Source organism: Hyperoodon ampullatus (genome assembly GCF_949752795.1).
Source record: "Hyperoodon ampullatus genome assembly, chromosome: 1".
Lineage (NCBI taxonomy): Eukaryota > Metazoa > Chordata > Mammalia > Artiodactyla > Ziphiidae > Hyperoodon > Hyperoodon ampullatus.
In genome coordinates, this window is record NC_136914.1 from 226774822 (window position 1) to 226801658 (window position 26837).

General features: G+C 50.6%; 1 protein-coding gene across 1 annotated transcript in view; it reads left to right on the forward strand.

The window, feature by feature from the left end:
• Positions 1–16524: 16524 nt before the first annotated feature.
• Positions 16525–26837, forward strand: part of MGMT (O-6-methylguanine-DNA methyltransferase) — a gene marked incomplete at its 5' end in the record, with an annotated part of 233480 nt that continues 223167 nt past the window's right edge. Inside the window, one exon of the mRNA XM_079714651.1 lies at positions 16525–16649. Coding sequence (XP_079570777.1) covers positions 16525–16649 — 125 coding nt within the window. The remainder of the gene's footprint in view (positions 16650–26837) is intronic.

The following is a 26837-nucleotide window of genomic DNA, read 5'->3' on the forward strand; positions in this document are numbered from 1 at the left end:
TCTCTACTGCGGGCGGGCGTTGTGAGGTACGTGGGACCCTGCAAAGCCAGACGCCCGGCCTCAGAAAGGGCTCTCAGGCTCTTGTCGTGACCTTGCTCAGCTGTCTGTTCAGCGGCCGCCCGCTGCCCGGTGACACTGCTGCCTTGCCTTGTGACGACACCCAGCTGCCCCCACACCTTTCTCTACCTCATTTTACCTTTTGGCTGCTAAGTGCCTGGCCACCACGTTGCTCTCCAGTTCACACGAGAGAGACAGGGATGGCAGGCGCCGGCACGCACCCATGGACGGAGGTGGTCTGGCTGCCCCGCAGGCTGGCGGCCTGGGGTTGACTTCCCAAGGGGCCGTGAGTAGCGCTGCCTGACCCTCGGGCGGCCCCGACTGTCGTCAGTCCGCACGGTGTCCCCATCACAGAGGAGGAGACGGGGCCGGAGAGGTCGCGCGTGCGGAAGGTCACCAAGAGCCGCTCTGCTTTGCTCTCTGCAGGCCCAGCTCCGTCCCACCGGTCCCCTGGGGAAGGCGTGTTCCCCAGTCTAACTTAAGCACCGCAGCCTGGGACCGATGCCGAGTGGGGATCTCCCTTCAGGTTTCCCACAAAGTTCTTCTCCAGCTTCCTAATAGGATGCATTGTTTCTGTCACCTACAGTGAGGATGGGACCCTGTTAGGAGGATGCTGTAGCAGATGGAGCGTGATTCTGGCACATTCCCGCCTGCCTTATGGGGTGACGTCTGACGTCTCCGTGGCTTCAGCCCCGAGCGCCCCATTGGAGGGAGGGCCCACTCCACCCTTGTGGCTGCAGCAGGTTTCCTGTGCCAAGTCATCAGGCTGGAGACCACCGCGGCCACACGGTGTGACCTGGGGCAGCCCCTGGGCGCCACCCCTGGGCGTGGCTCACCTACCATCTTCCTTTTGAAAGCGTTCCACTCTGTTTACTTCTTAACAGATGAAATATGTAAAGATATTTTCTAAATTTTAAAATACCAAACACACATGGAAAAAAGGCCAAGCATGTATCATATCAGCTTGCGTGCTTTGTTGAGGATCATAGCTTGGCGTGGTCTGTTCTGCAGGGAGATCCTGCCCGATTCTTTTTATCCTGTTACTGACTGTCGGGATGCTCCACCTGAGGCTGTGCTGACTGACAGGTCACTATGATGTCATCTTTCTGTAAGCCCTGGCCTGCTATAAATTATGTTTTAAATGTTGTAATTAAGATTTTGAGACTACTAAACTGTCTTTGAGGGGAAGAACCTGTCCCCTTCTCCAGAGAGATAATTAATTCTTAGAGTATATGGTTTTTTGAAGAATTTACTGTAAGATAAAAGACTGGTATTTTATTCTTGCATTTATTAGTATTTAATCAAATGGAAAGTGCACTTTTGGTCTGGAAATCTTGGCTTCAGCCACAGGATTAGACTGAATTATTGTTTGAAGAGTAAAAGGTATAGAATTATATGTTCAAGTTATCAAGCCACTGATAGGTTTTGGGCATAATGTAGCTAATTTAGAACATAAAATTTCTTGCCTTGGGTTAATGGTTCAGAAGCGGCGCACATGTCAGTGGCTGCTTGGCCTTGTGGTGGGGATGGCGTCTGTCCCTCCAGGAGCCTTGTGCCATCAAGGCTGGCTCGTTCCTGGCCGCCGGAGCATATCTGGAACACAAGGCTCTTCCATTTTGGGATACAAGTCATCAATCACACCGTGCTTCTCATTCGAGAATCCTTTACCGCAGAAATAGAGTGCAGCTGATTCTTTATTAGGGATAAAGGGGACCTAATCCTGTGGTCCTTAGTGGTGGCCAGGCTTAGCACTCCTGCAGACTAGTGGCTGGTCTTTCTAAGCCAGTACGTAAGAAATTCCAGAAGACTTTGGTAACCACATCTTGCTTGAGGTTGCGGTGTCAAAGACAAGCGGGTGAGCATGTGGGAATCAGCGTGGTCTTGTGATTTGTTCGTTAGCAGGTGGGAGAGAAGGATCCAACAGCACCAAACCTGGGACAGGCTGATAATCACTTAACGTGCATTGAGGTCAGGAGGTGGCAAACTTTTCCTGAAATGGACTGGATGGTAAATAGTTCTGGCTTTGCAGGCTGTGTGGTCTCGTCACAACTACAGCTGACCCTTGAACAACATCGGGGTTAGGGGCACCAAGCCCCCTTCCCCCTGCACCCAGTTGAAAATCTGGGCATAACTTACGGTCAGCCCTCCGTATTTGTGGTTCTGTGTCTGCGGATTCAACCAACCAGCTGAGGGTCGTGTAGTCCTGTAGCATTTACTGTTGGAAAATAATCCGCGTATAAGTGGACTCTGATGGTTCAAACCTGTGTTTTTCAAGGGTCAGCTGTACTCACGAGAACTGCCGTCGACAATACAGAATGAGCCTGGCTACGTTTTAGTGAAACTGTATTTATAGACTCTGAAATTTGAATTTTGTATCACATGTACGAAATTCATATCACATTTCGTAACACATGTCATGAAGTGTTTTTCTTCGGACTTCTTCCAGCCGTTTAAAAATGTCCTGCATCCCACCAGCCCCTGATCATTGTCAGGTGCTCAGGTACCCAGGCTCTTCACCCACACGTGTCCCTCCTCTTCACTCTCAGTGCTTCTTGCCCTTGAGCGCCTTGCTGAATTTGCAGACTACACCCAGGGAGATACTGATGAAGCTGCGAGGGGAGGAACAGGTTGCATCTGGGCCAGTGGATCCTGGCAGCCCCCTTGCTTCAGGCAGGGACATTTCTGTAGGCCTCCCCGAAAGCCACGGTTGATTCCCATTCCAGGTGTGGGGATGCCTTCCTGGCCGTTTGACGGAGCCCTCTCTGAGGATTTTGGTGGAGCCTGTTATGGAATCTGGATCTAACTGTACTCACTGTGCTGTATGAATCAGTGCAGACAGGGATGGGGTATTGAACCTGGAGACGGCATTATAGTGAGTCCCCCTGGTAAGCTAATTATGTCACCGACACAGAAAGCACACGTTTTTAACGTAGACGTTCCATGCGTACACAGGTGGAAATCTTTATTAACTGGGACTTCTTTCTCATGGCTTGATTGCAGACAAGCCTATGATACTTTGATACGCCAGGGCTCTTCTGGGGTGAGGAGGAGTTTGAATCCCATCTTGCTGTCAGAGGGAGAACTGTGAGAGCTTTTCACTTCGCCACCGACCCTGCTCGTCCAGGAAGTGGGCTCTCCTTCAGCTCTGCGGCGACTGCGGCCGGGGGCCCATCCTGTCCTCCGCAGCGGGCGTCTCTTGGCTTTGGCTGCCCTGCCAAATTGAAAAGGGTGTTTCTCTCAGATCTTCCCACCTGTTCTCCCACGTTACTGATTCTCTAAGAAAGCTAAACTGTGCCCAGCTGTAGAGGTGGTTAAAGAATGAGGTTGTTTTCTACCATGACATATTGAAGCTGAAGCTTCCCAAGACACGGCAGTTTTAAGAACTGACACTGCGTTGTGAGCACCAGCATACCGCCCTGTCTCCCACGCCACGGCAGGCTGTCAGCGAGCAGCCCCGGACTGAGTCGGTGCCTCAAGTGCGGGAACGCTCGCAGGCTGTGAGGTGGTGCTGTGGGCATGTTGGGTTCGGCATCCGCCCCGTCCTACCCCCAGAGGGATACTTCGGTCAGTGATGGTCACGCAGGCAGTTCTAACGGGGAGTTAAAAGTGAGGGGAAACGTGGCATGTTGCATCGTTTCTTCTTCACGGTAGATCATTCTCGGTCCTCACTGAAGTTCAGGATGCCAAGGGTGACAGGGGGACGCTCTGAGATTGGGGGAGGCAGGGGCTCGGGTGTCAGCCTGCTGGCCGGGCCCTGCGCCGCGGGGCCGGGCTCTGTGCGGGGGGCACGGGGCGCCCACGGGACTCCGGCTTCCCCGCGCCGTGGACTCGGCCGCTCTCCGCGTGCTGTCTGGAACCCCGAGGGGTGTCTAAGCGTAGAAGCGTTGGGGCGCGCCCTTGGGATTCACCCAGCAGACCCAGGCCCAGCGGCCTGGCGCGCGGGGAGCTGCGCTGGGGCTTTTCAGCCCAGGTTCGGGGGCCTGTGTGCCTCCTGGGGCGGCCGCGGCCGGGTGTCCGCACACGCTGCCCTGGAGGCCGGTTCCGTGGGGCCTCACACCCCCGGGGGCTCTCGTCCTCCCCCCGCCCGCCGCCCCGCCGGGGGCGCAGCTCACACCTCAGGTGCCCGCAGGGGGTCGGGGGGCGCCTGGGGCCGCGGGAACAGGACCGCACAGGGTCAGCTGCGGCCGAGACCCCGGCGGTGCCGGAGCTCCGAGGCCTCAGGCCGCCTCCCTTCCCCCTTTGCGGGGACCGGCGGCGCCGGCGGGGGTGCGAGCTGGCCAGACTCCGTAGGACCGCGTTGGGCCCTGAGGACCGGACAGCAGGCTGGGCCGGGACGAGGTGACCTGTGATGCGCGCGCTCCCCAGCTGGCGCTTGATGTCCCCCCCGCCCCCCGTACGGGCTCCTCGCTGTGCTCAGAGGCCCCGGCGGTTTGATGGAGGAGGAGAAGCAGGTAGGAGGGGCTGTTCTGCCGAATTAAGGTTTCTTGGCTGCTTTTCCAAATCCTGCTGCGACGGCTGAGGATGCAGAGTTCTCATTCTGCCTCTGATTGTGGGCTCCTTGTCGGAGGTCTGGGCTTCATTCGGTTCTGTAACCTGCTTCCTGTCATCGTTGGTGCGTCTGGTCTTCCGGCTGGTGACACATTTGCTGTTAAAGAACAGTTCTTCCTTCGCTGAGTACTCAGACGTTCCCTGTGCATTTCCGGGAGAGAAGTAAGCGGCGTCAGCTGCGCAAACAGCGCCTGAGAGCCGGGCTTCTCCCGTCCTCCACCAAAGGGCAGGGGGCAGAGCGGGCAGTGACTGGTGCTCCCGGGGCCTGGGAGCCCGGCAAGTGGGAAACCTATTAACAAACTTGTGCTTTTCCTGTTTCATGATCATTCTGGTGTAAAGCTTTTCTTCCTTGAAATTAATTAGCCGGGGCGGTGTACAGCGTTTCACCTGTGGCTTCACGTGCGTGGGCTCCACCGTGCACCCCGAGCACGCACACTCAGGTCGGAGCTTGCTTTGACACCAGTGTCTCATTTCACGGAGAGTCTTTGTAGATTTGACTGTGGTCTGCAGCGCCGTGGTTAGTAGGGGAGCTTTTTTCTTATTTTGAAGAAATAAGTGATAGTTACTAAGAAACTTATAAGAGAAGACCTTTATGGGTCTTACTGTAGAGGGTTCTGGCATGTTCTGGTGTCATGCACCAGTTTTTGGCAAGATCCAGAGCTATTTTAGCTATAAACTGTTGGAATGGTTATGGGAGTGGTAGTTACCACCTTGGTGTTGTACCTGGAAATATTTTTCAAAAATGCTTGAAGTTCCAAGAGATTTCTGGAGCAATTTGTTAAACTGTACACATGTAAGTTTGATGCACTTTTCTCTGTGTGGGATCTCTTTTACCCACACAGACTTATGTGGGTTTGTATTCTGGCTGCTCCCTAATTTCTGTGCAGCTGCACAGGTTCAAAACAGCCTTTGAGCTTCAGAATAGAAAAGCAGTTAAACCTTCCTGCATGGCTCATACCTTAGTTTGATAACATGAACAAAAATGAAAAGTTTGGAAAGGAAAACTGAGTTTTAAGTATAGTTTTTAAATGGAGACAGTACCTGTTTTTATCTAGAAATGGTTGTTTTAAAGACCAGTGAAAGAATTTCCTTAGATGTCCCTCTAACATGGCAGCTCTGATTGGCAGGCATTTTCACGGCTGTTTTATAAGGTGCTGCTCGGAGCTAGTTGTTTAGGCGACCGGTGAACGCTGAGCGCTTTAACAAGATGCACGTGCGTGTGGTGCTGCGTTGGCCGTTCTCCGCGTTGGCCCTGACTCCCCTGCCTTTGTTGTGGTGGGTATTCTTCAGGACCAGAGCGTCGTTAATCAGGAAGGTGCTCACAGATCCCACGTCCTGGAAGTCTGTGTGTAAGCTCAGAATGGGCAGAGCACGGTATTTATGGGATCCCTGTAGAAGCAGTTTTTAACTTGGAAGCCTAGTTGTGACACTGTAATGCAGAGTTTCTTCTCCCTTTGTGTGTGCACGTAGCTGGGTTCACTGAAATTTAGCAGCAAACAAGGAGAATCATTTCCCTTCCATGTCAGGGCCGTAACAGAAGGCTTTGGAATGGTTCTTTTTTAAATTAGTAAACTTTATTTTTTAGAGCAGTTTTAGGTTCACGGCCAAGTTAGAACAGCAGTTTTAGGTTCACAGCAGAGTTACACAGAGAGTTCCCATATACCTCCTGCCCCCCACCATGTGTGCCCCTCCCCGCTGCCAACATCCCCTACCAGAAGGAGGGAAACCTTTGTTCGTTGTTTACATCAGGTTCACTCTTGGTGGTGCACTCTCCATGGGTTTTGACAAATGTATAATGTCATGTACCCACCACCGCCATATCCCACAGAATAGTTGTCCTACCCTGAGAATCCTCTGTGCCCGAGGTATTCATCCCTCGCTCCCGCCAAGCCTGGTAACCACTGATTTTTTTTTTTTTTTTTTTTTACTGTCTCCATATAATTGGAATCATAGAGTACATAGCCTTTTCAGATTGGCTTCTTTCTTTTAGTAATATGCATTTAAGTTTCTTCCATGTCTTTTCATGACTTGATACCTCAGTTCTTTTTAGCAATAAATTAATACTCCATTGTCTGGATGTGCTGCAGTTTATTTAGCTATTCACCTAGTGAAGGACACGTTGATTGCTTCCAAGTTTTAGCTATTGGGAATACAGCTCCCGTAAACATCCATTTGCAGGTTTTTGTGTAGACGTGATGTTTTTGCACAACTTTTGGATCCATTCTAAGTTTGATATACCAGATGGCAGTGCCCGTATTTTGTTTGGCAAAGTCATTTCAACCAATTGAACCTTTCTTGGTTGTTAGGGCATAATAAACTGAGGCATACTTACAGCTGCCCTTTGTTGAATGTGACCTGGTGAAATTCCACTGGGGAGACCCTGGCCTAGTGGCAGTGGGAGCCGGGTCTCAGCCACCGGCCTTGCCTTCTCCCCAGCATTTTCCTTCTTGACTTTTACACCTGGTGGGGATCAATCCCATCCACTTTCTTCTCCCAGCCTCTCTTTGCCAGGTTAATTAAGAGGTGATAGGTGTGAAGTGTTTTCTCTCTTCTAGGGCTTTGACACATGTGTTTTTTCTAATGAATAATCCCTGATACCTGATCCTTAGGTGGGCTGATGTTGAGTAATGAGGACAAGGGTGCTTCCCTGATGCTTTTTTCTTATTCTCTGTTCAGCAGGGTGATCGTAAAACTAGTTTTCATTTCACGATGACTTTGTTGATGTCAGGAGGAGCCGGAGGTAGGTTGCTCCCCTTGATCAGTGCGCATGGCGCCAGCGAGCTTGCACTTCACACACGCAGCTGATGGCAACACGGAGGTGCCCGAGATGGGGCCGCCGTGGGGGAGGCCTGAGCTCAGCTGTGGGCCACATGCCGTTGACCTTGGGGAGATAACAGTAGCAAACATCTGGGCACCTTGTTTGTACACTGCTTGTAAGAAAGCAGACAATTTCTTTTTTTAGCCCCTTTCTGGTCATTTTTCATTGCCTAGGATACCGATACTAGAGATGGTTAAAAGTGCAAGGAGCAGGACTGTGAAGACGGTTCCAGAAGGACAGGTTTTAGACAGGCGTGGCCGGCCTGGAAAACTACAAGCAAAGGAGAAAGAAGACAGTTTGTTTCTGGGTTTCTTGCTTTTGGTATAGTGGGAACCCGGCCCCTGGCGCCAACCGCTTAATTCAGAACATTAAACACCATTCATGTTAAAAGAGAGGTGAAACGGAATTCACTTCACTTTTGCAGAGGTCTCCAAATAGCCATGAAAAATCGATTTTTTTTCCTGCCACTTTGTGGCTTTAGGTGGCTGCCACGGAGATGATGCAGGGAGCTGGGTCTGCCAGGCTGCCAGGCTGGGGGGGCACAGGGTGTATGCTTCATGAGAGTGGGAAATGGGGAGCCTGGCTGTTTAATCTGTGTCCTAAATGCGGCCGTGGTGCTGTCCCCCAGAAAGCCGTGGGCCTGGTTGTCCCTGCAGCTCGGGGACTCTGCTAAGGAACGTGGTTTCGCACCGTGTAAGCTTGCTCCCTGCTGCTCTTGGGAAATAAAGAGCTGGCTTGTTGCAGCCTCCGCAGGACCCTGTGGGCTAGTTCTAAACTCCCAAACATGTGGGTTTGGCACATTGGAAACTGGTTTGTTGGGCTTTTGACGGTTGGCTTCCTCCCTGTCCTCCGACGGGGCTCCCGAGGCCTCTGCCGCAGGGTGGTCCCGTGGCCTCCAGTTGGCGGCTTCAGGATTGCTGGTTCCAGGACAGCCCCTATTTTACGCAACTGTAAACGTGGTGCTTAGGAGTAATGGATGGTTGGCTTGTAAAACTTTTCCCTCCTCTTTCTGGTTTGGAAACCTGCACGGCATGCTGTTTGCTGGAGCAGATTCTGTTATTGAGCCCCAGAACCGGTGCAGACATCATAACCCTGTCTTCACGGGTGTGGTTACAGCGTCCCAGACCCAGCACTCCCCTTCTCTGCCCGTGATGTTCTTGGGGTCGTCGGTGCTACCGTTTGCCCTCCTGCCCCTACAGTGGCACTCACCGCTGCCGCAGCTGCCACAGCGGGCTCCTCTCAGACGTGGGTCCTCTCCCTCCTGTGGCTGCTGCCTCCTTAAGTTCACAGATGCCCTGTGCTCCCTCTAGCACCAGGGCCTTAGCAGGTGCAGACCTGCCTGCCAGGGGCACTCCTCTCCTTCATCCTGCCCCCAGAAAACTCCGACTTGCCTTTTTGTGTAGGCACCTCTTCCAGGAAGCCTCAGGTCACCAGACCCCAGCTATGGGCTCTCGTTAATCCTGGAGTTCTCCTTCTGAGTCCTCACATCAGGTATAATTGAGTGATTCGGATAATTAGCTCATTTATTCAACAGGTATTTACTGAGCACCTATGATGCATTGAGTGCTAGCATATAGCAAAAATCAGTTAGGACAGCCTCAAGTTGAAGAAAACAGGAAATCCTCAGAACACTGGCTTGAAACAAGCAGGGCTTTCTTTTTCTTGCACAAGTAGGAGTCTAGCAACAGACAGCACTGGTGTGGTAGTGGCTCACGGTGTCAGCGCCAGGGGCTCTCCAGTCTCTTGCCTTTGCCTCGTGTTCACCAGATGGCTGCCACAGCTCCAGACATCACATCTGCAGTGTCAGGGAAGGAGGAAAGGGGAGGAGATGGTGCCAGCCACAGAAGAATTTTTCTTTTTTTTAATCAAAACAAGACCTCTCGGCAGACTTCTTACTCATTGGCCAGAGCTGTCACGTAACATTTGCTACTGTATTGGAGCTTACTTTCTAGTGAAGGCGATGCATGGCAAATAAAATAAATCTAGTGTGATCTCATGTGCCATAAGTGCTGTAAAGGAAAGGACAGGAAAGAACGGATAGAGGAGACGGACTGCTTTAGGAAGATTTCTCTGAGACGGTGATGTTTGAGCAGGGTTGTGAGTTAAGTGACAGAGGCCACTGTGCCAGAACGTGAAGGGGAGGCATTTCAAGAAGAGTGAGTGGCAGGTGCAAAGGCCCTGAGGCAAGAGCAACATCTGTGTGTTTAAGGAGCATTAAAAGTAGAGTGAATTGGGGGTCCTGGTGAGAGACCAGGTCAGGCAGGAAGGGAGGGCCCCAGGTTGTTGGGGGGCTGCAAGGACTTGTGGTGGATGGGAGAGAAGGAGACGCGATTTCTTTCGTGTGTCTTTGTTTTACTCAACCTTTCTTTTTTTAAAAGTCAAAAAAAATTCCAGACCTCTAAGTTTTTATTTTATGCAGAAGAGTATCAACAGCCCTTTGTTTTGCATGTGTGAGATTGAGACAGTGATAAATGTAGAACATTTGCTATCATCACCTGTGTTTTATATTACACTGAATTTTAATACAATTTTTTATCTTTGTGAAAGGGATTCAGGTTTACTGTGGAAAACTTAGAAAATGCAGGTAGAAAGATGCAGGTAAATATTTCAAATGATTCTACCATATCTCTCTTGGTTTTCTAAGATAAACTTTTACTTTGGAATAATTTTGGACCTATAGAAAAGTTGCAAAGATTGTTCAGCATGATTTGCTTTTAGTGGGTAATTTTCCTCCCCCGGTAGACCACGGTTGTCTCGTTACAGTTTCAAGCACCTGAGCCTGGTGGCTCATGCGTAAGGGGCACTCGGGTATTTATTAAACATTTATTTATTATTATTTATTTATGGCTCGTTATTTAGTCTCCCTTCTGCCTCACACTGGTTGGGCTCATCCTCATGCCTTGGTGGACCGTTTCCACGGTCTCCTTCACGACTCCCATTTTCTGTTCCCACCTCTTCCTTACGCAGCTGCCAGAGGGAGCCTTTGAAAAGGCAAACCTGGTGGATTTCCCCCTTGTTTGAAGCTCTGGGGCTTCTCAGGGAGGAAGCCAGACACGAAAGTGACCCGGTGGAGGCTGTGCATCTCCCCCACGCTTCTTCCTGCAGCCCCTGGGCCTCGTCCCCCGGGCCTCGTCCCCCGCCTCCCAGGCTCTGCTGCCGGCTGTCTGCCTCAGCCTGCTTCCACGTGTGTCTTCTCTCCTGGCCGGCCCCTTGTTATAACTCAGCTCTCTGTGTAGATGTCGTTTTCTCCAAACATTTTTAGCTGCGCTCTTGCAGCGTGTGGCCCCGCTCCCCTGTGGCAGCCACCCTCCCCGCCCAGCAGCAGTCCCCCTGTGAGGCCGTGGGGAGCCTGCTTGGCCCTGGACTTGGTACTTGGGCTGGGGTTGTGAACGTTGTAGAGTCCACAGTGAGCAAGTGTCTTTACTGGGCCTCGTTGCCTTCTTGGCCCACTTGTTGGGGGTCACAGTCATGGCCTTCTCTGGGCTGGTGTTAGTTGATGAAACTCCTGGTGAGAGTCATCTTCGGAGCCTGGTGGTGGGTTGGCCTCTGGAGTGGAGCCTGGAGACGTCGCTGTGGGAGGGTGTCGGGTGGGTCTGTCACACTCCTGGGGCTCAGGATTCCACCCGCATCTTGGTGCAGCCATCGTGCACGGCAGCCCCGTGCGTGTTTGGAATCGCTGCTTTCCAGACGGTACCTCCCAGCAGCCTGTGCTGAGAGGCTCTCACTCCCTGCTGCATTCACCTGCTGTGGAAGCCTCGCTGTTCCCGCCACTGCCCCGTTTCAGCCCCCGCGGGTCCCTCCTGGTGTCTGTGACACCCCCATCCTGTCTGCAGGCACCCCCCCACCTCCTCGCCAGGCCTGCCAGCTCTGCGGGACCTGCAGCACACCTGCTGTTTCAGCCTGGGCTTCTCGTCAAAACACACACCACGCCAAATGGCCCGGCGCTTCTGTCCTGGGGACACATTATCCATTACCTAGGAGGATGCAGTATTCAGCTAATTTTTACTTTTGCTCGTGGAAGGACTCTGTGCTGAATGCCCTGGCTGTTGACAGGAAAGAAAGTCATGCACAGGTTTCTGTGGAGCCTCAAACACCATTTCTGGCTGGGTTGGTATAAAATTATGTAAAAATTGCAGCTTTTCTTTTTCTGGCAAAGTAGCCGTTGGTGGGTTATGGTGCATTATCTTTGACTAGCAGTGGTTCTGCTAATGGGCTTAAAAACCCAGAGGCGCTGGTGAAAGTACAGCTCAGCCAGGCCGAGTCCAGAAGGAGCTGGGCTGTGAGTACCAGGCCCGAGTCTTAGGGGAGGTAGTTCCAGGGAATCCTCACATTCAGGAAAATTGAAGTGGGGTTTGATTTCCATTCTGTTTAACTGATAAGGAAGTCTAAGGAGCTCACCTCCTCAGACGTCACATAACTAAATGACCAGCTGAGTGGATTTGGCTAGAAGTGACACGTGCCACTTGTTCAGAACCCAGATTCTGAGCTTGCCAGTTATTCCTGTTAAGGACTGATTGCTCTTTGTTGGTTCCTGGCATGGTTTTGTGATTGACTCACCACGTTCTGTGGAGGCCAGCAGAGCTGCTGCTCAATACGAGGGGGCAGCTTGCACTTGGGGCATGAGTTTAGACCAGGTGGTCCAGGGCCAGTGCCAGTGCCGTGTTGCCGGGCGGTGCCTGCTGGTGCTGGGCACTGGGGGCAGCACGGCGGCTTCAGGCCGAGCTTCAGCGTCCTCTTGGTCCCATGCAGAGATGCAGGAGCTGGAGTGTGAGGCCGCTGCTTGTTCCGGAGGCGGCCCTTCCGTTATTTGGAGTGTGAGGCCGTTATTTGGTCCAGAGGCAGCCCTTCCAGCTATGCTGGGGTTGGCTGGCTGCCTTTCTCCTGCATTCTAGGCCAGTGGCCTCCAAAGTTCGGCCAATCCAGGCTGTGCTCAGAGCCCGGCTCCTGGGACGGCTTGGTGGCGTGCAAGGCCCTTCTCCTGGAGAAGCGAGGGGCCTGAGCTCTCTGGAGACCTGCTCGTCCTCCCATGTGGCGGAAATCCTCGTGCCCCTGCGCCCCCGGTCACCTTCATTGTCCTACCCCCGACCTGCCCTGCGCACCCGGATGTGTCTCCCCAGCCTTTCCTCAGAATAAGGGTGAGAGCTGGGCATGCGCTGAGTATGACAGAGGTCCTTTCGAAGCTGCAGGAGCGCCCAGCCGCCCCGTTCACCGTTTTTCCTGTCTTCTCCAGCTGGGCCCCTCAGAACAGCCCAGAGAGACTGGTGGACTCAGGTTACCATTCTTAGTTTATTGATGAGAAAATTGAGGCCTGGGAAGAGGAGTGGACATCTAACATTCACCCTTCTCCTGGTCGGCTGTGTGCTGGTCTCATTTCTGCAGCGATGCCAGGCCGTGTGCTTGAGCGGGGCTGGCATGGACACAGCCCTCCTGGAGGCTGTCCCTTTTCCTGGCCACTCGGCACAGGTACACCCTGGCCTGGCGCCCACGTGAGCTCTAGGCACCTGCTTGGGCCTGAGTCCAAGGACAAGTGACAGGGAGCCCGGGCGGCAGGGAATTGACGGCGGCTGCAACATCCTGTTTCCCGGGGTGGGGGGGGCCCGGTGGCCCCAGCGGCCCCGGTGCCGGCTGCGTGCCTGCAGCCCCTCGTTGTTCCCACAGGTGTATCCTGAGGCTTGGTGTTGGCTGTGGTTGGACTGTGGCCAGTCTTGGTTCCTACCGTTTTCTGAGCCTGCTTCTCCAGCCTTCCCAGAAGTTCTGTGAGTTATGGAACGTCTTTCAGTAAATTGCTTTTGTGCTTAAATTAGCCAGCATCAGTTTCGGAGGCTTGCCAGCAGGAGTCCTGCCTGCCATGGGCTCGTGACTTGTCAGGCTCCGGATCTGAGGCCTGAGCCAGGGCCCTGAGCCTGGATCTGCTGAGAAACAGCCTTCATCTTGATGGAGGCCTGCTCATTCAGCTTCTGAACAGGGACTTAGGTAGGAGGCATGGGTCGGTGAACACGTTTGCTAGTGCTCGGTAAAGAAACGAAGCTGACTTCTATTGCAGGACTGCTCAGAGCTCTTAACCCGGTAACGTGCAGGGCGTCAGCCAGAAGGGGATAGCGCGTCCAGGCTTCTCATCGTGCCAGCAGAACCCTTTCTCCGAACACACTTTGTGCTCAGAGAAATGTTCTGCTGGCCCCTTGGCCCGGATGGTGGACACGCTCATGATCTGGTTCAACACACATATGATAAACCCCTTACATGTATAATGCACCTGCCGTCCGTGGGGCCCTGACTCGTGGTAGCATGGTCTCCTGCGTGATGGAAAATGTCCACAGATGTGAGCGGGTGCAGGTCAGGAGTTGATTCTGGCTTCAGGAAGCGAGGGGACACACCCAGGGGGCTGGGAGAAGGGGTGGCAGTTGGCTTTTGAAGAACGTTTAGGATTTTGAGGTTGTTGGATAAGAATTTAGGGAGGAGAGCAGTGCACTCTGGGTGACAAGGTCGAAGGCCAAGGATATTGGGTTAGAATGTCAGTTGCGGCAGGGATAACAGTAATCCTGAGTCCTTCGGGGATGTCAGGTCTTTACACACATTCCCGCTAACCCTCGTGCCAGCCCTATGATTTAGGTATCGTTTGTCCTACAGATAAAAGCACTTGTGTCTCAGAGAGTTTAGGTGACTTTCTCAAGGTGACGGGGTCGTGGGTAGGAGGCCATGATCTCCCTCTGCCTGGTCTGATCCCTGTTTCCACATGACAGAGTGGAGGGGGTGGGAAGACTCTTTTGGTTTTTATCCCTCAGGCAGTGGGGAGCCATGGAAGGAATATGAGGTGTCAGAGAGCATCTCCGATGCCGGGCAAACATCTGAGAAGGTTTCCCAGCAAAATCCTGTGTCCACTCACTGGGGAACTGGAGAGCTGTTCGATTCAGACCCCTGTCACTGTGCCCAGAAAGGGGGATGTTGAACAGGGCAGCTCTGGAGCCCAGGGGTTTAGGATGGAATCTTGGGAGTGATGCTTGCACACCATGGGGTTTTGGGAATGGTGCTTGACCTCTTCAAGGCATAGACGTGTGTGTGCCTCTGTCCTGGGGCTGTTGGGAGGTAGAGGAGGGAGTCAGCGTGTGCTGTTAGGAGCAGGTGGAGGCACAGAGAAGGGGGGAGAACCTGCGGGGTCAGGGCGATGGAGGCATGTTGAGGTTTCACTGTAAAGCAGACACCAGGCCAGGTGGGGCAGACGGGACAGTCAGGGAGAGGCCAGTCCCCGGTGTCCAGGCCTGGATACTGGAACCCTTGCTGCACGTGAGGGGCGCCCACGGACTTAGGGCCGCTGGAGCGTGAAGGCAGCCGCCAGCCTGCAAACAATGAGCACGGCTGCATCCCAGGAATGCTTCCCTTGCAAAAGCAGGCGCTGGGCCAGGTTTGGCCGGCGGGCCGCGGTTCGCTGAGCTGCTGTAGCGCCTTCGTGTCGTCAGCAGTGATGTGGTGTTCGAGGTGAGGGTGGCTGGAGCGGGAAGACCCCGGGTGTAAGGAGGGGGCCCGAGGGCGCCCTTCCTCGGGGAGGTGGGGGTTGGTGAGCGAGTCCGGGAGGACGGGCGCAAATGAATGAGACGAGCTGAAAATGGTAGAGCCGGCGTGTAGTGCGGTGCGGGCGTGTGCGGACAGGCGCCGCGGTGCGGGGGCAGCGGGGGCCCAGGAGCACCGCCCGGTGGGGCTCGGGGCGGGGCCGGGTGGTAGCCGGCTCAGCGACGCGCTGCACAGGCGGAGCGCCCACGCGCGGTTATGGTTTTGGACAAGTTCACGTGACGCGCTTCCAGGACGCAGAGGTCAGGAGAGCCAGGCGGCAGCCCGCCTTCCAGTCCGGAGCTCGCAGGGAGGCCTTGCGGGGCTTCGGTTCCGGTTCCGGGGCGGCTGTGGCCGAGGGCGGAACCCTGGGAGGCGCTGGCGCGTGAGGTGGCCCGAGGGAGGTGTGCGGGAAGCGGGGCAGGAGTCGCCCGCCGGGGAGACGAGGCGGCCCGGGTGGGCTTCCCCACGGCCCTCTCTTCCGGCCTCCCGTCGAGGCCGCGGGATTTTTACAAAACACCAGCCTGCCCAAACCTTGGTACAGGCTTCTGGATGCTCTTAGTACATCTGTTCTTTCTTTTAACCTTCCACTGGGTTGACCAAAATTAGCATCTCAGAATTGTTCGCGTGGAGGGGACCTGATAGGATAGCTTTCGTACTCTGGCTTGAACGCAAGCAAAGTCCGTGCGCTTCCGTAAGAGTGGGATTCCCACGCGTGGCCCGCCGCGGCCGCTGCTGAGTCAGATCTCGCTCCGTTTCTGTAATATATTTTATAATGCTTTAGTTCTAAACGTACTTTATTCAAAATATCCCATGCTTTGTCTTCAGTTTTTACTGAAAGTGTTGTTGGTAATTGTTTTATTTTAAATAGCTTTAGGTACTTTTTAAAAGGAACTCTTATTTCATCTTTGACTATGCGTTGGTTAAAGATAAATAAGAATAGGGAGATGGTAATTTAAAAATTTTTTTTTAAAATTATTTATCTTTGACTGCGTTGGGCCTTTGTTGCTGCACGCGGGCTTTCTCTCATTGCGGCAAGCGGGGGCTACTCTTGGTTGCGGTGTGCGGGCTTCTCATTGCGGTGGCTTCTCTTGTTGCGGAGCACGGGCTCTAGGCGCGCGGGCTTCAGTAGTTGTGGCACGTGGTCTCAGTAGTTGTGGCTCCCAGGCTCTAGAGAGCAGGCTCAGTAGTTGTGGCACACGGGCTTAGTTGCTCTGCGGGCATGTGAGATCTTCCCAGATCAGGGCTCGAACCTGTGTCCCCTGCAGTGGCAGGCAGATTCTCAACCACTGAGCCACCAGGAGGTCGTAATTTAAGGAGATGAAAGGAGAGTGAACTGTTGGTTGGCTGCTCTGGGTAATTATGGTAATCTTCTGTCTTCAAAGTGACTATGTTATAAAAATAACACATTATATGGTTAAATTCCAAAAATGGGGGAAAAAGTTTGGAAGATGTTTTATGTCTTAAATAACTGGGGCTTCTGTTGTGCTTTAGAAGTGACCAAACTCTTTCACGTATGCTTAACTTTAAAAATTGTTTCTCTTTAGGTACTTGGGAGAATGAACAAGACCTGTGAGATGAAATACAAAATGATGGACAGCCCTTTGGGGAGGATCGAGATCTCTGGCTGTGAGCAGGGTCTGCACGGGATAAAGCTGCATGGCCAGAAGATGCCGGACACTGAGTGAGTGAGAGTCCTCTGTGACACCCACTGCTTGGTTTGTTCAAAGCAACAGAGAGAATACGATTATTGCTTGTTGTCTGTTGATCACAGGGTAACACGGAGCCACACGCCACCAATCACAAAAGTTAGCATCTCTCTAAAGATGGTAGGACCATGATTGTTCGTTTTCAGCATCTGTGCTTATTGCCCAGGAACCCTCCACCTCCTATTAACCACAGGGACATAACCTGTAATTAGGAGCCCCAAGACATATTAATGTATACATTTATAGAGGTGTTGATGGACTGTATTGAACGCTTTGATTCTTAAGCAAGTGGGATGTGGGAATCTCTTTGGAAGTTTGGTGGCAGGGAGCTGCTTTCTTAATCTTGATTTTTAAATCCAGGACCAGCGTTCACTGTTCATCAGTCTGCCAGGTGATGAACTTTTATGGGACTTCTGTTAATGGAATTTTTTATTGATGGACTTTTATTCCAAAGTCCTGGAATTGCTTAATCAGGAGCTCCACTGGGCCTCTTGGAGATGGTGTCTGGCTGTTGGTGTGTGTGCACAGCAGAGGAGAAAGGGTATGAAATCCCCTTGTTAGCATGAAGTTAGGGTATTGCCATTTCTCACGGAACACGCTTCTCTCTTTCTTGAACGATCTCCACTATTTATTTTCTCTAATTATAAAACCATAAAAAATTCAAAGCACTCCTTAATGTTTTGTTCTGAAACGTAACATTCAGTTTCCTCCATTCATTGATTGTGAGTAGCAGTTGTATTTTAAAATTGCAGTTCTTGTTATTTCTGACAGAAGAGGGGAAAAACCACCCACTCCTTTGCTCAGCGTTTGTCTTAACGGGCTAATAAACACAGCGCCAAGGATGTTAGAAAAAGAAAATACATAAGAAACATAAAAATTGATTTTAATGGACCGCTGTCAGAGATGGCTATAATGAGCACAAGGGCGGTAATAAATATCAGTTTTCGCCTCCTCGGTCGAGATTTTTCCTGTAGAGCTGCACGTTACAATCAATAGTCTTTTTTAAGACCAAAAAATAAGCAAACCTTTGAATTATATGAATACAGTCTTCTTGATTTCTATGAGAACCATCTGGCTGTAGTGTTCAGAAAATCACAGGCACCAAATAATTTGTAGGGAAAATGTCATTTTGTCTTTTAGTGTGTTCAGTTGCACAGTAAATCACAGAAATTATGTGTTGAGTTCTTTTTTTTTTTTTTTTTTTTTTTTTTGTAAAAAAAGGAGCAAATGAATTTGGAGAAGAAAAAGTAGGAGGAAAAACCCCTCTTCAAATGCTTTAAATGTCCATTAGGAATTGTGAGAACAGAGTGAAGATGAGGCTTAGCTTTGCTTCTACTCTCTGTACTTTCTGAATCAAGTTAGGATTAGGTTCATCTGTGGAAAACAAGCTCCTCCAAGTAACAGCTTAATCAGATGCAGCCGGTTTCTCTGGAGGAGAAGCCCTGGCAGAGGAGCAGCGGCGCTGGGTCTGCTGGCGGGATGGTCACTGGAGTCTGGCGCCCTCAGCTTTCCTCTCGGCATCTGCAGGCCAGACTCTGGGGTGCGAGCTGCCACACCCCTTCACAAGCAGCAGAGAGAGGAGAGAGAAAGGAGGGGATGCCCTCTGTTTCCAGAAGCAGCATCCTCCGTGTCTTCTCTTACCTTGCTGGGCACGCCACGCGGGAAGCACGGAGCTTGGCGCGTGCGGGCTGAAGTCGGCGGTTCTGCGTGGAGCGGATTTGGCGGCGTCGCGCAGGGCAACCAGCGGTCCGTTGTATGTGGTTAATTTGGGGAGGGATATTTCAGAAGTAGAGAACGGCATAAGGATTATCTGTGTGAATACTCAGGAGTTAACAGTTTCTTTCATTTAAAAAAACTGAGGTGAAAATCGCATAATAAGATTCGGAGATTTTAACCGTAAAGTTCAGTGAGTTTTCACAGATGTGTACGACCACACGACCACCAGCCCAAACCAAGACATAAAACACTATAGAAAGTACCCTCGTGCTCCCTTTCAGTCACCCCCTCCCCGTTGGCATCCACTGTTCGATCTCTGTCATGTTGGGTTAGTTTTGCTTGTTCTTGAGCTCGTTATAGTTGGAGCCATACAATACATACTTCTTTTTGTATTCAGTTCAACAATGTTTTCAAGGTTCACCGGTGTTGCTCTGTGTGTCAGTAAGTAGTTCATTCTTTTTTATTGAGTAGTAGTTTGTTTTAGGAATATACCACAGTTTGTTTATTCATTCTCCTGTTGATGGACATTTGAGTTGTCCAAGTTTGCGCTACTGTGAACAAAACTGCTATGAATATTCTTGTTCAGGCCTCTTTATGGACGTACGTTTTCATTTCTCTTGAGTAAATTCCTAGGTGTGGAATTGCATGGCTGGATTGCCTGGCAAATGGATGTTTAACCTCGTAAGAAATTGCCAACACGTTCCCCAAAGTTTACCATTTTACATTTCCACCAGGAACGTACGGGAGTTTCTGCTATTCTGCCTTCTCATCGCACTTGGTGATGGTAGTTTTTAAAGTTACAGCCACTCTGGTGCGTATGAAGTGTTCTCTCTCTCATTGTGGTGGTGACCTGCCCTTTCCTGATGACTTAACTTTGAACACCGTTTTCAGTAAGCTTTCATTGTGAGGCAAGTCTCTTGCCCATTTTTAGTTGGTGTTTTCTTGGTTTTTGTTGTCAATTGGTAGTTCTGGTTATAATTTGGTGATCAGGTATATGTGTTGATCGTTTTCTCACAGTTGGGGACTTGTGTTTTTATTTTTCTAATAATGTCTTTTAATGAACAGAAGTTTTTAATTTGGAGGAAGACCAATTTTTTTTTTCCTTTCTGTTCAGGATATTTTGTGTGTTTAAGAAATATTTGCCTACTCTAATTTCACAAATAGATTCTCTTATAAATCCTTTGAAAAACATTATAATTTTAGCTTTTTATGTTTAGATCTGTGTTCCATCACCTTGAATTACCTTGTTGTGAGGTACTCAGTTTTTTCCACAGATATTTAGTTGTTTCAGTATCATTTGCTGGTGGGGTGGGGGGTGGGGAAACAATTCCTTTCTCCATGGCATCGCCTCAGTGCTTTTGTCAAAAAATCAGTCACATGCTCATACGTGTGTGGGTTATATATGTCTGGACACTCTTGTGTTCAGCTGATCTTTTCATCTATTCTGTGCCAGTGGTACACTGACTTGATGATGTAGCTTTGTGATAAGTCTTGAATTAATGTGAGTCTTCCAGCTCTCCACCCCCCACCACCCGTTTTTTTTTTTGTTTTGTTTTAGAAAATTGTCTTGGTTTCTAGGTCTCACTTTTCCATGTTACTTTTAGAATTAAGGTGTCAGTTTCTCCAAAAATGCCTATGGGGATTTAGATTGGAGTTCATTGAACCTGTGTGTCAATTTTGGGAGGGTTGACATCTTTTTTTTTTTTTTCCATGTTCAAATAATCATCTTTTATTGTGCCATTATTGTGCTAAGCCTGGGCTGTAGGCTGAATGTTAAGGTGTTGATCCTAACCCCCAATCACAGCCCTCATAAATGAGATTAGTGCCCTTATAAGAGAGACCCCAGAGAGCTCCCTCATCCCTTTCACCATGTGAGGACACAGCGAGAAGACAGCTGTCTGTGAACCAGGAAGCAGGCCTTCACCAGACACCCAGTCTGCTGGGGCCTTGATCTTGGACTTCCCAGCCTCCAGAGCTATGAGAAGTAAATTTCTGTTTATAAGCCATCTAGTCTCTGGTATTCTGTTACAGCAGCCCTGATGGACTAAGGCAGCCTGCTATACCATATGACCTCGTTTGAATTGTTTTTTGGTTTTTTTTTTTACATCTTTATTGGAGTATAATTGCTTTACAATGGTGTGTTAGTTTCTGCTTTATAACAAAGTGAATCAGTTATACATATACGTATGTTCCCATATCTCTTCCCTCTTGCATCTCCCTCCCTCCCACCCTCCCCATCCCAACCCTCTAGGTGGTCACAAAGCACCGAGCTGATCTCCCTGTGCTATGCGGCTGCTTCCCACTAGCTATCTATTTTGCGTTTGGTAGTGTATATATGTCCATGCCACTCTTTCACTTTGTCACAGCTTACCCTTCCCCCTCCCTATATCCTCAAATCCATTCTCTAGTAGGTCTGTGTCTTTATTCCTGTCTTACCCCTAGGTTCTTCATGACTTTTTTTTAATTTCTTAAATTCCATATATATGTGTTAGCATGCAGTATTTGTCTTTCTTTTTCTGACTTACTTCACTCTGTATGACAGACTCTAGGTCTATCCGCCTCATTACAAATAGCTCAAGTTCGTTTCTTTTTATGGCTGAGTAATATTCCATTGTATATATGTGCCACATCTTCTTTATCCATTCATCCGATGATGGACACTTAGGTTGTTTCCATCTCCGGGCTATTGTAAGTAGAGCTGCAATGAACATTTTGGTACATGACTCTTTTTTTTTTTTTTTTTTTTTTTTTTTTTTTGCATTACGTGGGCTTCTCACTGCTGTGGCCTCTCCCGTTGCGGAGCACAGGCTCTGGACGCGCAGGCCCAGCAGCCATGGCTCACGGGCCTAGCCGCTCCGCGGCATGTGGGATCTTCCCAGACCGGGGCACGAACCCGTGTCCCCTGCATCGGCAGGCGGACTCTCAACCACTGCGCCACCAGGGAAGCCCTACATGACTCTTTTTGAATTATGGTTTTCTCAGGGTATATGCCCAGTAGTGGGATTGCTGGGTCATATGGTAGTTCTATTTGTAGTTTTTTAAGGAACCTTCATACTGTTCTCCATAGTGGCTGTACCAATTCTTAAATTGAATTTTCCAGTTCATGACTGTGGTTTAGCTCAGCATTTGGTTAGTTTCTATTTAATTTTTCTCAGTAGTGTCTTGTAGTTTCCACTTTAAAGATCTTGGTGTGTCTTTTGTAAAGTTGATTTCTAAATACTTTGTTGTTGATGGTATTCTAAGTCAGCTTAATTTTTTTGTTTTTAACTTTTAAACTACTGCTGCTGGTACCTAACACTTGATTTTTGTATGTTGGTTTTATTCTGCCATCTTACTAAATTCACTTCTTAGTTCCAGGAATTCTTTGCAGTTTCCTTAGGATTTTCTCTGTAGAACATCATGATGTCTGTGAGTAAACACACTTTGCTTCTTTCTTTATGATCTTTTTGCCTTTTATTTTTTTTCTTTTGTTGCACTGGCTAGAACCTCCAATATGACGTTGAATAAAAAGTCATGACAGTGGACCTCCTTCCCGTGTTCCAGTTGCAGGGGGAAGCTTCAAGTATATCAGGGTGACTGCTGGCCTTGTTGGCTTTAATAGGCGTCCTTTCTCACACTGAGAATGCTTCCTCAATCTGTTGAATTTTGTTAAATGGTTTTTCTGCATGTATCAACACGATCCTGTTTTTCTCTTTTATTCTTTAAATGTGAAGTAAGCTAATTTTTGGATTTTAAACCAATCTTGAAATGCTGCTATACTACATCATTTAATTCATGGTATAGCCTTTTTTTCCCCTTACATATGACGGGTTGAAATTTGCTATTTCGTTTAGCATTTATGTGTTTAAGTTCATGAAGGGTGTTCGTCTGTAATTCGTTCCTTGGTGATATCTTTGTGAGGTTCGGGCATTTGGGTTTTTCTGATCACATGAAGCGAGTTTGGAAGTGTTCCCTCCTCTACTTTCTGAAAGAGTCATGTGGGGGAATTTTTTTCTTCCAGTTTGACGCCACCTGGATCTGGTAGGAAGGCTTCTGATTAGAACTCCCTTGTCTGATAGAAGTAGGCGCTGCACTCACCCACCTTGAGGGGGCCCTCGCTTGCTTTGGCTTTTTGCAGGTGGAGCCATTTGCACCCTCCAGGGCTGTGTCCTCTAGCTCTGCTGATGTGGTGGACGGTGGCCGCGAGGGGGTTTTGAGCAGAGCATCCTAAAGACTCTGGGCCCCTGTTCTCACTCTCCTTCTTGTGAGTTCTGGCACCTTCGTTTCCTCTGAAGCCGTGCTGGTTTCTTCAGTAGATAAATTAGAAGTTGGCCACTGACATCTGTCTGTAGTGAAATTCCTTTCACACTTCTATACAAAGTAGGATTCCTGTGCGTATGCCTTCACACGGTGATCCTTGATTTCTTTTTGGTGTAAGTTACATTACTCACCTTTCCTAAAAATATGAGTGAAGAATATCAGTTTGGAAAGTGGTATAATAGTCTCAATTTTATCACTTCCTGCCAATATCAAGCTTCCGTTCACGACTGTCTTTTGCGAGAGCTTGACCGATCTCTCCCCACTCCATCTTCATGTGGCTGTGAAGCTTTGACCTCATCATCATGCCCCACAATGTCTAAAATCTAAGGAGAAGGGCAGGAGAATATGTTGGTTTTTCTAATGTTATTTTCGGGCTTGTTTAGTTTTCCATGAAGTTGATTGTAGTATTTGATTTACTTGGAAACGGGCCGTACAGCCCTGGGTTATACTTACCATTACGAAAACAGCAGTAGGACGTTCGGATCTGGGAAGCTAGAGAGAATTAATTGCATGTGCTTCACGAAGTCTGTCAAAGATTTACCTTTGTTTTTCATTTTTAAATTTTTTCCATATAAAGCTTTTCAGAAAAATGCAGAATGCAACTGAAAACGTCACAGTCCAGCCAAAGTAAGCCATTGTAAAACTTGCTGTATCTTGAAAGACTTAAAAACGACGCAGGCTGTGCTCTACTTGACAGGAGTGTACCGTGTCGTGGTGGTTCGTCATTTCTGCCTCCTGGCGTCTTTCGCCTGCCCGCTCCGGTGTTGAGGGCTGGGAGAGGCACGCGGCTTAGGCCTCACCCTCCTCTGCGGACCCGGCTGGCCGGCCAGCCGAGGGGGGATGGGCGTGGGCCAGGACCCTCGGGGACCTTGGGAGAGTGTCACGGCGGGGCCTGTGTGCTCTACCTGGGCGGGGGTCGCCTGCCTCGTCAGGTACACTGCCGGTTTTCGCCCCCGGAATGTGCCAAAGTCGTCACTCCACTGAAGGAAGGAAGGTGCCTTGAGGCCTTCCTGAAGGAAAGTTGGCCTCTTGACGTCCAGTCAGGTCTGTCGGTTTGAGCGGATGGGGACTGATGGTTCCCGCGTGCACTGGCTGCTTCCTGTTCATCGTTAAGTATTTAAAGCAAGTCACTGGACCGTCAGGAGGACGTGAGGCTGTCAGGGGCCTGTCTGGGGCCACTGACCCCGCGCGGCCTGGGCCTGCCGCCTGCTGGCCCCTCGGGGACCTCGGTGCCCGTCGGCCCGCCCCTTCCCAGCTCAAGATAGTTCCTGAGATCCGCAGGTCATGAAGGCCTTCCTGGGAAACTCGTAAGTTCCTTCTTCCCGACAGATTGGGAAATTTGAACGTAGACGCAGCACTTGCTTTCTTATAATTGGTCTTTCAAGGAAGAGAAGAAAGTGTTCTTATGGATAAACACCTGCAGAGGTGCTCCCAGGAAAGGGGCGCCCAGAACATGCGCCGCAGGAATTTTACCTGCAGCTAGTTGAGTTGTCTCGTTGCTTTTCTTCGGTGGCTCGAAATAATGATTTGTGTTGTGTGGGCTTAAAAATGTAATTGTTTTATCTTACAGAATGTTCCTTAAGGAGGTCTCTTGAGTCAGATAGGCATGTTTCTGTGAGGAAAACTTGCCCGGCTCTGTGGCTTCATAGCAGTCGTCTGTGTTTCAGAGCAAGTGCTTGGTGCCCTGGTGAGCCCGAGGCCTGGCCGTGTGGAGGGGCCTCCCTCCCTCCCGGCTGCTTCTGGCTCAGGTGGTGCCTTATCAGTAGCTTGTGGCAAGTTCCTCTCGTGACTTACGTGGTCAGTAACAGAGACCGTGCGCATACTTCGCTCTCAGTGTCCGTGACGAGAGGGACGGTGGTGTCGTCGTTCAGGCTGGTGGCTGGAGAGATGAGGGGGACGCCAGGATGCTGCTCTCCCGTGGGGGCGTCTCGCGGGGAGTTCCCCTGTTCCCAGGACGGGGCGGGCCGCGGTTGCGAGTCCTCCAGCCTCTGGAGTGTAAGAGCACTTTGAGGGTGAGGGAGGTGAACTGGCTAATCCCAAGCGGAGGAGGCTGGGCATGTGGAATATCCTGAAACCCTCTGCTCAGAACGGTCACCTTCCTTCCGGAGGCGTTGGGCCCTGCCCCTCTGTTCACGCCTGCTTTTGAAAGGCTGGCACCGCAGCTTGCCCGGAGAAAGGGCTCTCCTGTCACCTTGACGCTGCCACAGAAAGCCTTTCCCTTTTCCCACGAGAAGGAGACGTGGGCCGTGTGGTGTGCGGCCCCTGGAGGACGGGTCCCCGCAACGCCCTCACTGGGTGCAGGGCTCCCCCAGTTACTGGGATGTAACCAGCATCCGAGTTTACCCTCGCCTTGCGGGAAATGGTGTGCTGATGAGAAGCTCTGGGCTCTATCCAGATCTTCTCCAAGCAGCAGCCTTCCCCCTAAGGGAAGGGCCCAGTGCGTGTCAGCCTCACCCTGAGGCCCGCAGGGCCTGCCTGGACCGTGTGCTCTCGGGTGGAGGCCGGCCCAGGACCTGTGGTCTTGCAGGGGCCGTTTCTGGTGGAATTGGTCCCCCCTCCGCGGCCCTTTGGAGGCGCCACTGCCGTGCGGCAGCCGGGCCTAGACGTGGGCAGGCCCTCCTGCCGCCCACCTGCTCGTCCAGCTCTGTGGTCTTGTACCTCCCTGGTGTCACCCGCCCGCTTGCTGGCCTCCTGTCGCCAGCCTCTTACGGTCCTCACCCTATTCCCCATTCATCTAATTAGCTGCGGTCGGGAAAGTTAGCTAAAGGCTCCTTCGACTTGTGAGAGGAATGAGGTTAAATCAACCCCGAGAGAAACAGAGTGGAACTTACGACAGTGTTGCAGCATCTTGGAGGTCATTTCCATTTTCTCCAGGAGTCTTTTTCCAGAAGAGGCTGGGTTGCTGGGAATCAGACAGATACCCGGTAAGTGGGGCTCCCCTTGGAAGGGCCGGGCCTTGTGGAGGAGCTGAGTGCCGGCCGCGGCGTGCAGCCCTGGGGCAGCTCCCCAGCCCTGCGCTGAGGCCGCTTGATCAGCGGAGGACTTGGGGGCGGGCAGGAGGCGGGTCCCAGGGTCTCGGGGGAGAGGGTGCTGTCGCCTCTCCATCCTTGGGTTTTCACCGCAGACGGCCCCTACCAGAGCTGACCTTCCCTTCCCTGGTACCTCTTCTCGACCTTCTGAGCAGTTGAGGAGAGCCCTGGGATGGTTCCTGGGTGTGTTTAGTAATGAGAACAGGGGTGACTTTCGCACTGGGAGCCTGGATGAGAGTGTCTGTAAAGTAGGATGTTCACCACTTCACGTCTAATTTGAAAATTCCGGCCCGACACCTACCGTGGTGGGAACGGAAGGGATACCGCGCTGTGTCCTCGTGTGTGTTTGCCTACCTCACGCACGTGTGCACGGCAGACTTACAGGGTGGTCATGCGTACGTGCTGGTATTTAAAGCTAGGCGGGTGATGCCGTCCATGCCCCTTTCCCAGGGGACAGAGCTGATGCCACACGAGGAGTGTGGTGGCTGGGACTCAGAGCCACTTCTTCGGACTCCTTCCTGTGAGCCAGGTTGCACCTCACGGCCGTGCCCCTCTCGTTTTGTGAAAATAAAGCTGCGTGGTATCTGAGACTGTCGACATATGTTTCTCATATTTTGCCTCTGGATTTTGATTTCCAGAATTTTTATTGTTCGTGTATCTCTAATATTTTCTGGTATTTAAACTATCTGTGACTGGTGAATACTTTTCAACTTTTGTTTTTAAAATGTTAATGTCATTTAAGCTGTAAACTCTCCAAATGTATTTGGTTTGTTAAATTTATTTTCTTTAAATTGTATCAGTAATTAGATCAGCTCCTTGGTATTAATGTACAGGATAGTTCTTGAATGCTGATCAGTTTAGAATTTAAATTGAGTTAAAGGTTAAATGAGTTTAATTTTTGAATTGAACTGAACCATTGTCTTGTGTCAGATTCATCCAGAATTTTTATTTCCAGTTGCTGTATCAAGTGACAGAAGTGGGTCTTTTTGTGATAAAAACATTGAATAAATTTAGGATTAAGCTAGAGTCACTTGTTTGTTCACTCAAAACACGTGAGTGCCTGCTGTGTGACAGGCCCTGTGCCTGGGGGACCTGCATTGGGGACGGCACAGTAATGCA